This window comes from Artemia franciscana, chromosome 13 (genome assembly GCF_032884065.1).
Source record: "Artemia franciscana chromosome 13, ASM3288406v1, whole genome shotgun sequence".
NCBI lineage: Eukaryota > Metazoa > Arthropoda > Branchiopoda > Anostraca > Artemiidae > Artemia > Artemia franciscana.
Window position 1 is genome coordinate 19,931,556 of NC_088875.1, and position 12,145 is coordinate 19,943,700.

Consider the following 12,145-nt stretch of genomic DNA (forward strand, 5'->3'; position numbering starts at 1 on the left):
TCCAGTTTTTTCTTTTATTTTTACTAGGGGTGGTCGTATTGAGCCAGGGACCAAGAAATTCCCAGAGACTGAACTTAAACCGTCAGTTTTAGTGCCTTTCTTAGTATCCAAGAGTAATAGGAGGGCAATGCAGATCATCCGTCTACAATTTTGGCCACGGTGCCCGTCTGCCCAAACGACGTTGAAATTTTCATATACTCATTTTAATAGAAAAAAGTCGACAATATAAGTTAATTATATTTCCAAAAACAACATAACCCATCCAAAATCTACGGCAAGAGCCCAAAGCCTTGAGGAACTAACCACTTCATATAGAAGGATCATCATAAGCAGCGCAATAGCGCTGCCTAAGTAAAGATCGATGTAGGCACAATGTATTACTTTTTTTTTACCAAGGCACTTCTTATACAAGGCATTTTCGTAGAAACTTCGAAAAGAACTCATTAGGTTTGAGAATTGAAACTTCTAGTGCCCTTTTTAAGAGTCGAAAGTGAGTGGAAGGGAACCAGCCCCCACCTCTCCCCCTCCTCACGCCCAGAGTTTTCCCCAAACAAATCCGATCAAAATTTTGAGATAGTTATTCTTTTCAGCATAGGTGAAAAGCCCAGTATCTATGTCTTTTGGGATGCCTTTCCAACTCCAAAACACATGTAATCCTGTACAGTCTTGCCCTTATTCTTGACTCATAAACTATAAGCCAGAATAATCTTGGCTATGATGTTCTTATATTATGATAAATATCAACCTTAAGCTCGCAATTGAGATTACATTCATTAAAACAAAGAATATACAATACTCGGAGAAAACGCGATTTTTTCTGATGCATATTCAGGTGCATAATCCACATATACTATATCATACAGTATACTCTTGTTAACTACGCATTTTTGTGATAAAATATATGGATGACACGGATGGAGAGATATGGATTAAACGACGGACAACGACTTTCCTCTTGGCATTTTTGAATACATTATAAAGAAAAATTCTTTCTGTATCAGAATCACTAGCCAATTTAAACTTCAATTCTAATTTAAATTAAATAAAAAAACAAGTTTTTTTAAATGAAACTAAGGAGCAACATTAAAACTTAAAACGAACAAAATTACTCCATATAAGAAAGGGGCTTTTCCTCCTCAACGCCCCACTCTTTACGCTAAAGTTTGACTCTTTCTCTTAACTCTATTTTAAAACAGTAAGAAACTATTTTAAATTCTTTGCTCCTTTTTAAAAAAAGAGCGAGTTTTTACACACAATCACTGGAAATAAGGAGAATGTTCATTCATGAAGATATTTTAAATTCTATGCCCTTTTTAACAATAAGGGAATATAAAATTTAAGACGAAAAAAATCGAATTAGGTAAAATGTTTTGCTAAATGTAAGGAGCGATGTTAAAACTTAAGAGTCATTGTAAAAAATACAAGGAGGGGGTTGCCTTGTTTTCAAAAGGTAATTTCTGTATGTCTTAAAAAGTTTTAACTTTACAGGCGAAAATATATCTAAAACCACTGGCTCAAGGGAATAAGGAAAAGGCTTATTCAAGAAAAGGCTGAATACATTACAAAAACAGTTTATACTCGTTCTCGTCGGAATCAAGTTCAAGATTTATCAATCGAAAGCTGTGGTTTTCACGCGGTGTTATATTTTTGATGTCGTGGGTGTCCGTAGTGCGGAATTCTCAGTGTTTACGAGACAATCCTTGATTTAATGACTTTATAGTGGAAAACACCATTTCCTAGTTGTACAATATTGGTTTCAAAGCCCTAAGAATAAAGTATTTTAATAATGGTTATAAACTTGTTATTAATCAATCTTTTATTCACAATAAAAGTCTTTGCCTTCATCTCTTAGATTTTTATTTCATGAATAATCTTCAATATATTTCACTGATGCTATCGAGGCATATTGTAACCTATGTACATTTGTAGTAATTAAGTACATCCATTCAAAATTGTCGTTAATAAGACTGTAAAATTCCGTGTAGCGAAGAGGAAAACGCAAACTATTTTCCGTGCAAGAAGCTGTGTATGAAGCTGTACCATATTTTTACCATAAGGGTACTCTTGATTTAATTTGACTACTGCTAGTTCCTTCGACTTCCAATAGAGCAAAAGCATCAATTACTAAGATTATTCTAGGAACAACATCAATATTTCCAGCATTGCCACTCTAATGATGGCCCCTAAACTATTACATAGCAATCACATATGCGTAATATATCAATAATCATCAACATTGTTGGACGCTAGCGTGCGCTGACTAAAATTGCTTGCTAGGGGTTTGCACAGGTAAACAATTAACTATGATGTAACATAGGTTGCTTTCGCTCGGGAAGAATGCGTTGCATACATTTTGTAAGGGAAACTATACACCATTCCGTTGCGGAAGTCTCTGGTCTTATGTTCGATTAAATAAAAAAAACGAGTTTTTTTTAACTGAAAGTAAGGAGCGACATTAAAACTTAAAACGCACAGAAATTAGTTCGTATATGAAAGAGGCTGCTTCCTCATCAACGCCCCGCTCTTTACGCTAAAGTTTGACTCTTTCTCTCAATTCTTCTTTTTAAAACAGTAAAAAACTTTAGCGTAAAGAGCGGGGCGTTGATGAGGAAGCAGCCTCTTTCATATACGAAGTAATTTCTGTGCGTTTTAAGTTTTAATGTCGCTCCTTACTTTCAGTTAAAAAAACTCGTTTTTTTTATTTAATTTCTGAACGTTTTTGAATCAATGCATGTTTTGATTTTGGCTCTCCGCAGAGGAATAATCAAAACGAAATTTGCATATTTTTTTTTTGGGGGGGGGGGGGCTAAATGGCTTTCTCATAATTTTGATCGAATGATTTTGAGAAAAAAAGAGCGGGGGCGAAGCCTAGTTGCCCTCCGATTTTTTGGTTAATTAAAAAGGCAACTAGAACTTTTAATTTTTTACGAATCTTTTTATTGGTAAAAGATTTACGTAACTTATAAATTAGCTTACGTAAAGAACTTTTGTATTCTCATGTTTTTATTACATATATGAGGGGATTCGCCCCATCGTCAGTACCTCGCTCTTTACACTAAAGCTTAAATTTTACCCCAATTCATTAAGAATGACCCCTGAATCACAAAAGCCGTATAATAAATAGTTGAAATTACTAAAAATACTTTTGCGTAAAGAGCTAGGTATCATAAGGAGGTGAGCCCCTTATATGGGTAATAATTTCTGTTTGTTTTAAGTTTTATTGCTGTTCCTTACTTCCAGCTGAAAAAGCTTTTTCACATTTATTTTTTAATTTTTTTTTAAATAATGCTAGTAAATCCTGCTCTCCCTTCATGGAAGTTTTCTTCTCCCATGACAAATTCTCGATGGAAAGTTCCCCCAGCATATCCCCCTCTTCTCAACCCCTCCCCCAACCAAAAAAATCCTCCTGAAAACGCCTGTATACTTCCCAATAACCATTACTATATGTAAGCACAGGTCAAAGTTTGTAACTTGTAGCCCCTCCCACGGGGACTGTGGGGGAGTAAGTCGTCCCCAAAGACATAGTTATAAGGTTTTTCGACTACGCTGAATAAAATGGCTATCTCAGAATTTTGATCCGTTGACTTTGGGAAAATAATTAGCGTGGGAGGGGGCCTAGGTGCCCTCCAATTTTTTTGGTCACTTAAAAAGGGCACTAGAACTTTTCATTTCCGTTAGAATGAACCCTCTTGCAACATTCTAGGACAACTGGGTCGATACGATCACCCCTGGGAAAAAAAAAACAAAAAAAAACAACAAATAAACACGCATCCGTGATCTGCCTTCTGGCAAAAAATGCAAAATTCCACATTTTTGTAGATAGGAGCTCGAAACTTCTACAATATGGTTCTCTGATACGCTGAATCTGATGGTGTGATTTTCGGTAAGATTCTATGACTTTTAGGGGGTGTTTCCCCCTATTTTCTAAAATAACGCAAATTTTCTCAGGCTCGTAACTTTTGATGGGTAAGACTAAACTTGATGAAACTTATATATTTAAAACCAGCATTAAAATGCGATTCTTTTGATATAGCTATTGGTATCAAAATTTCATTTTTTAGAGTTTTGGTTACTATTGAGCCGGGTCGCTCCTTACTACAGTTCGTTACCACGAACTGTTTGATTTCTGTAGCGGACAAAAATCCTTAATGACGGATTATAAGGGTTTCCTGAAACAAAACACATGTTGTGTAAGCAGTTTGAGGAGTGCCTTGATGAGACGTCTCAAGGGAAAAAACACCCCGAAGAAAAAAAATATCTCGAAGAAAATGTCTTTTTTATGAACAAATTTCTTGAAAAAAAACTGGAATTAAAAGAAATCTTGAAGAAAAAATGCCTTGAAAAAAGTCTTGAAGAAAAATAAATCTCTAAGATAAGAAGCTTTGACGACAAAAATTCATGGAGAAAAAACACTTTGAAGAAAAAACATCTATTAAAGTATTACATAGTACCAATGTATGCACAATACGTCATCCTCAGTTACAACCTGATGTTCCCTACTTGACTGGCGGGCCCTGAGGGTTTTTCCTAATATGTGCGTTTGAATTTACATAACTATTACGTAACACACAACTGTGCACAATAAATCAATAGTCAATTACGCCTGTTGGTTGCTAGGAACCCCCACAATGCCCTCACTACTAGTAAGACATGTAAAACAAATTTTGTATTGGGAATTTTTTTGTAATTCTCCTAGTATATAGTTTCCATGAAAAGTTCACTCCGTGGAAACTTCCCTTCCTACAAAAAGCTCCCCTGTTGAAAAACTCCCAGCAGAAAATTCGTCCCCCCCACCCTAAAATGTATGCATACTTCCCAATAACAAATACTATGCGTAAACAATGGGCAAATTTTGTAGCCTAAAGACCTTTCCTCTAGGGCGGAGGGAGGTTCATGGAGCTGTAAAGGGGGGGGGGTGTCATGCTATATCCAAGACCATAGTTGTTGAGTTTTTCAATTATGACAAACTAAAAATTTGGATCGGACAAATTTGGGAAAAAAAGGGATGGGGAAGAAGTCCTAGTTACCCTCCAATCTTTTTGATCACTTAAAAAGGGCACTAGAACTTTTAATTTCTGTTCAAATGAGCCTTCTCACGAGGTTCTGGGACCTCTGGGTCGATACGATCACCCCCGAAAAAAAACAACAAATAAACGCGCATCCGTGATTTTCTTCTGGTAAAAAAAAAAAATGCAAATTCCACATTTTTGAGATAGGAGCTTTAAATCTCTACGGTAGTGTTTTGCGATACACTAAATCTAATGGTGGATTTTCATTAAGATTCTGTGACTTTTAAGGGGTGATTCTTTCTTTTTTCAAATATCATTCACATTTTGTCAGGCTCGTAGCTGTTAATGAGTGAGATTAACTTTAATGAAACTTATATATTTGAAATCATCATAATAAGCCGATTCTGTTGATATAACTAATGGTATCAAAATTACGTTTTTAGAGTTTCGATTACTATTGAGCCGGGTCGCACCTTACTTATAGTTTGTCATCACGAACTGTTTGACTGATAGAGGCAAGATCCAATAGATAATCCTAGAAGTTAGTACTACCAAAATATCATTTTTATTATCTTTATTAAGGGTTTCCTTTCGTGAAAGCTTAATTTTTTAAGCGTTACCGAGAACAATATGATATAAAAAGATTAATGTTTAGTGTTTCTCCATGTATTGTGACTTAAGAGCCTTATGCAGAACATTTTATTTTACCATCCCTTGTATAAAAGATGTGTCTTGATTAAGCACAGTAGTAAATCAGTAATTTGAGGAAGTTTGTTGTATCTAGATAAAATACGTCTCTTTTGGTACAAATTTTAAATCCGTAAGTTCTGTGCAGGCGCTGTATAGGCAAATAAAACTGGATCAAAGCAAAAGTCTCAAAATCCTTCATATGTCTACGAAGTTCGTTTTAAGAACCCTAAGTGAAGAGTGGTTTCGTAAAGCTACCCAAAAACCCCTTAACTAAGATATTCAATTAATAAATAGAATTTTGGTATATCTCTTGCACCAGGTAAAAACAATATAGCCAAAGATCCCATCAGACGACAGGAATAAAAAAATGATCAACAAGCCTTGTGTTTACTCTTTGGGAATAGCGGATACAGGTATTTTGCCTCCTCTTTGCAAACACGAAATAGTTCCCTTCCCTCCCCACAAAAAAATCTTGAAAGTTTTAGCTCCATCTCTAGTCACGAGGCAAAACTAGGAATATCCTTTTGTGGTGATTGGAAACGGCAACTATGATTGTTAAAGTATCCTGGAAAAAAACTGACTTCAGCTTTCTGTTGCTTAGACTCACGTGCCTGGCTAGGTGTTACGGACATCTACCAGTGATATAAAAAAATAGGATAGTGTCACTGAATTTTAAATACAATAGCTTTACAGAAGAATAAGTAATTTTTAAATTACAGTTAATGCACGTGTCGAGGTTTTTCATTTTATTAAAAAAATGAAATAAAATAAGTAATGAAAGCTCTTCGATGAAATGCTCTTTGGCTCTCAATCTAGATTCGGTTTAAAAGCAAATTGGGCTAGCGGCATTCCAAACCAACCCTTTCTCATGCATACCAATTCCAATCAATATTTTGAGATAACTATTTTGTTCAACATAGTTGATGGGTCTAATAACTATGTCTTAGGGGATGTCAACCCCCACAACACTCAGAGCAAGGATTGTAAGTTATTTAATTTGCCCACAACATATAGTATATTTTATTGAAAAAGGGGGACATTTTTGACATTCAGTCTCCAAAAAGACAAAGGGCCTTCAGGTGAACCTTACCGTTAATAATGAGGGAAGTGCTGAACTAATCAAAACACGTTATATGCACACGGTTTTTCAAAAGAGCGTCACTCAAGAATGACTCAGTATATTAATTTGGAACTTTCAGGAAATGATAAGGGAGATGATGAACTGACTAAAACGGCAAGGTTTGCGCGCTACTACTAGTACTACACTACTAATACTGCCGCTACTACTACTACTACTACTACTACTGCTACTATTACTACTACTACTACTACTACTACTACTACTACTACTACTACTACTACTACTACTACTACTACTACTACTACTACTACTACTGCTACTACTACTACCACTATTTCTACTACTACCACTATTACTACTACTACAACTACTACCACTAAAACTACTGCTTCTGTAGCAAGTGCTACAAGGCTGAGAGTATTGAAGTAAAAATGTGAGAAAATATTGAGTGGCAAATTGAACTAAATCAAAGCATACTATGTGCATACAAATTGTCAAAAGGGCGTATTGCTATTTTTGATTGTTTTACGCTTGTAAAATTATCTGACTTAATTTCTGCCCGTTTTTTGTTTAGTAAATTCTTCACTCTTCACTCTTTACTCCTCACTCTTCACTAGTCTTTGAAAAACTTATTTCATCGAAAACGCTTTTTTAAATTAATCCCAAATGAACGAATGAATGAAACGTAAGTTTCTTTTTTCTAACAAATGAAAAACCCAAAATAAAAAGATCAGAGTGACAAGTAAGTTTTATATGTGGGTTTGTAAAAGAGGTTGAGCTGTATCGACGATGACTAACAGCCATTTTATTATATAAAAGTGGGGAATTTTCAACTACCACCAAATAAACAAGGCAAAAACATATAAAAAACTAATCTATCCTGAATAGATTTAATTATAATGTAAAAACAAATTAATACTCTAGGACAACAGTCTCGAGTAAGAAAACGATTAATTTTTGATTACAGCAGAACCCTATATGGATCAAGATATAACTTGCATTCGCTTAATCAAGTCTGGACTCCAAAAAGAAATAGTATTAATTAACGCGGGACTAAAGAGCACTAATAATGATTTTGCCGGGACGACACAGCTTCAAATGTTATCGAATAGAATTAACTAATAAAGATTTGATCCGTCATAGAATTATAAGCCGTAAGGCTAGGAGACGACTATGGTAATGTGCAGAGGGAGATGACCAGTGGAAAGACTAGTACAGGGGATTTGTGGGTGCTGTGAGTTGTGTGGTACATAGTCAAGCGGGAATGAAGTAACTCACAGCGTGACTTCCCAATTGGAAATACAACCTAGGAGGTGGGTAGAAGGATATGTGTAGCGGATAGCCTAGTAGAAGGCATGTTTGGGTGTGGGGAATTTCATGGTAAGCAGTCAAGTGAACCAAGTAAATCAAGGCCATACCTACCTCTTGAAATACTAAGAAAAATAATAGCCAACAACAATTTTCACAAGGCAGAGTAACAATTTTACACTATTTAGAAAGCCATAAAATTAACCCTTGGGAGAAAAATCCGCAAATTTGAAGACACATCATGAACGGTTGTAGTGATACGTAAAATGTATTTTATCAATTGTAAAAATATGTATAAATGCCCATTACAACTCTTAGCGTATTCTAGAATACTTTCTTGGATGCAACCATAATTCAATCCCTTGGACATTTGAAACTCAAAGAAATATTCAAGCAGAGCAAGTGAAGAGAAAAAAACCAAAGAAATGATAAAAAAAAGTATAAAGAGGAGTTTTAAGATGAATTGGAGGATAGGTTACCAATTTTACCCATATTAATATATATGTCAGTCATATACAAAAAAGAGAAAAAATTGAAGAAGAAAGCTTGTCAAATTTCTTTTAGCTCTACTGATTTGGAGACAAATATCTTAATAGGCAACACAGAAAATATCTACAAAATTGTCAGTACAAGTAGAAGGACAATAGAATAAAAAAAAAATTGACGATTTACGGGTAAAAGGAAAAAACCACAACATCTTATCTCATACCTGTCTGTTAATGGTGTGACAGATTCATTAGCTTTCTTACCTTCTTATTCATCTTTATATCAGTAAACACTGAATGTACCCGCCACGTCTTTGAAAACATAGAGCCAAAGGCCAGAGTAAATCCTGCCATGAGAGTCCAAACTCTTGCTGTACAAATAACTGGCAATGCTGCTTCACTGGTTAACCCAGAATCCAGTCCGAGTAGAATAACACTGGTGTATGTTAAGAAACAGCCCACTATGATTACGTTGTTGAGATAAGGGCTTGACATTTTTATATTCCTGAAAAATATAATATATATTGAGAGTTAATAGAGAAGTTATAGGAAATGGTGAAAACTCCTTGGATTTAAATATCTTATTAATATTCACAATAACAAACATTGTAACGCACAAGTCAAACTATAGTCGCAACAGTTGGCCAATCATGACTCTGATTGATCAATTGTAAAAATATTGTTTGGAAGCAGAATTAATTTTATTGTCAGCGACTATAGATGTGCATGAATTTTGGGTTGGCAGCAGTTAGGTTCAGCGGCTGGTCACCAAATCAGCATCTCAGGTCAATAAAACTATTGAAAATGGGTTTACAGTCCGAACTAGGGCCTAGGATAGCATTTTGCTCCTTTTTCATCCGTTTCTTTCAGTCGTTATACTCGATTTGAACTTGGGTAACTGCTGTGTTTCGTAGTTAAAACTTTCAATTACGGATCTAAATCATGAACTACATTTATGTTGCTATGGAAAGTAACGCAGCAACATTTGGTTTGCTTAGCCTGCAATATTTTTGCAGAAGCAAGAATTTAATTTTGTTTATTAACCATCGATTTAAAGTCATGTTGTTCACCCCTCAAAATTGTAAAAACGGCATGCACCAAGAAATTTTTTTTCTTAAAAAACAAAGCAAAAAAAACAAACAAATTGTTGTACGTTGCTTAAAGGTGGTCTCAAAATACATTTTAATCTTATAATCAGATTTACTCTCTATTTCCTGATATCCAATCCATATTTCTAGTTGTAAAATATACAATGTACAAAGTAATGCCTTATGCTTTGTACCCTGACATAAACCTATCATAATTCTTGTTGGTTTCCAAAGTTGCAACCTGTGCAAGCTAAGTCAACATTATTTTGCCTCAAAATATAACACCTAATAATGGTTTAACGGGTATTTGATAGTGAAAACAATTTTAGTCCTAGTCCATTTGTCACGACTGCTTTAAACAAATTTTACTATTAATTGCTAAGCTTTATCATTTAATAGCACTTTTATCATCGTGCAACCATTTATGTTAAGACAACTTCTCTTACCCGTACAAGAAGTCTTGGAAACAAACAAAAAGGATAGACCAGTTAACAGAAGTAAGCAGCCCCTCCTCCCTGAAGAGGAGCCAGCTGTACGATTCTTGTTAACAAGTGTTCTTTGCGATTGAGGAGAAATCCCCGAACAATTAAAACTTTACATTCTACAGGCCCTTGGATTTTAAGGTTCAAGGTCCAGCATTTTTTGTTGACGACTTCTTCGACAAAGGTATTCTTCTACCAAATTACAAGTGAATGCAAACTCTTTAATGCGGAAGGTAGGCTCAGAGGCTGTGGATGGATCTGAAAACTCAACCATTTGGTCCCTTTAGCCTGGAACTACTTGTCCCATAGGCTTAAAGAAGATTTGATCTCAGAAAAAGGAAATAAGCCTATGAATATCACAGTTCATAAGTTCCTTTGGCTCAGAGTACTTGCGCCAAGATTTCTAACCCAGTCCGTAAAAAAGAAGGAAAAAAAAATACCTGCCTACTTCTATACTGAAAAGTTAGCGATCGTCTTTTGTCTTGGAGGGTCAAAGGTCGTAAAAGTAAAGCCTTCTCACAACCCCCAGGCCTTTTCAAGACCAGAACCTATTTGCACTTTACTAAAAAAAAAAAAAAAAAAAAAAAAATACCGTGGATTGTCAGTTTAATATACATATACTGATATTATTTCCTTACAGTTAAAAAAAAATTCAAAAGGCAAACAGAGAAAATATTAAAATATTTTTTTTTTCAGTAAAAAGCAAATTATGTTCTGGTCCCGACTCATGTTAATTTTTCCTCGTTTTGAGTTTGACTTGGTTATTTATTGTAATTTATGCCTGTTTTGGGTTTCATTCATTTATTGATGGTGATTTGTGGTAATTTTACGCATGGAAGATTATTTGACTTTATTTTTAGTCATTGTTGGTTTAATAAAGCCGTTTACTTTTCTTTGAAAAACTTGTTTTGTGGAAAAAGCTATTAAATTACTATCTGAAAAAGATAATTCTAACACCGCATTATAAGCCCAAAATTTTCGTGATTTGGAATAGTTCGAAAGACAGTATTTATTCCCAAACCTCTATTCATTTGATTTCATTTTCATCCAGAGCGCTAAGAATATTATAAAAGGGTGACAGCCCCATGTTTATTTGCAGATAACTTTTAAGTGTAAAACAGAATGCCCCATTCATGCCATTAGCAAATAAGGAAGGGAAAGCTTATTTTTTCAAAACAGGGTTATTTTTTCAAAGAGCCCGCTACTCCACCACATAATAACTGTCTTAGAACCACAATTTGTTTTTGCCGGTTTTCAACTTAAATGTACGAAGTTCGTTTATGATGTAATTGAAAGTACTATAAGCCCTAAAATATACCTAGATAAATGCATTCAAATTATCTCATTCATTCACAAAGTATTGTGACAAAAAAAAATACAAAAAAGTTTGTATTTATTTTTATTACGGCACTGGTCAGACTCCAGTGTCTACAGTGTAATATTGAGAGACACAGAAACTTCTCTACACTTCTGTTTGTTTTAAGTTTTCACGTCACTACTTTCTTTCATGTGGCGAAATTTTATTTTATTTTATCTAGTACTTGTGAAGCCTGAAAGACCCTACCAGAAACGTATCCGGGAAAATATTTCATATGTGGTGACAGTACATTTGTTTTAGAGGCGGGAGGTTAAAAAATGTGAAAAGTCTCATAAATTGTATTACAGCAAAATACGAAATTATGGGAGAAATCGTAAGAGCCTTGGATAGTCCACTGGACAGACTGGAGGCCACCCTTCTGTAAATGTCTGGAGTTTGTATTTATTTTTCAAATATATTGTAAGTTAACCATGTCCTGAAAGTTCCTTTAAACTACATGCCTTATCGCGAACTCAGAGTCAACGAGACAATTCTAAGAAATTCACCCGGTTTGTTTTTAGCCTATAAAAAATGGAAATATCATAAAAAAATGATGTCGCGAACGTCTAGTATTTAATGATATTTCGAAATTTGAAAAATACCTCAAAACCAAACCACTCGTATTTAATTTGAAATTTAGCTGTG

General features: G+C 34.8%; 1 protein-coding gene across 2 annotated transcripts in view; it reads right to left on the bottom strand.

Annotated features, from left to right (window-relative positions):
- LOC136034628 (gamma-aminobutyric acid type B receptor subunit 2-like) overlaps positions 1-12,145 on the bottom strand; it is a 340,796-nt gene that overhangs the window by 166,939 nt on the left and 161,712 nt on the right. For both annotated transcript variants that reach the window (XM_065715928.1, XM_065715927.1), the window contains exon 10: positions 8,838-9,078. In XM_065715928.1, the coding sequence (XP_065572000.1) occupies positions 8,838-9,078 (241 nt within the window). The remainder of the gene's footprint in view (positions 1-8,837; positions 9,079-12,145) is intronic.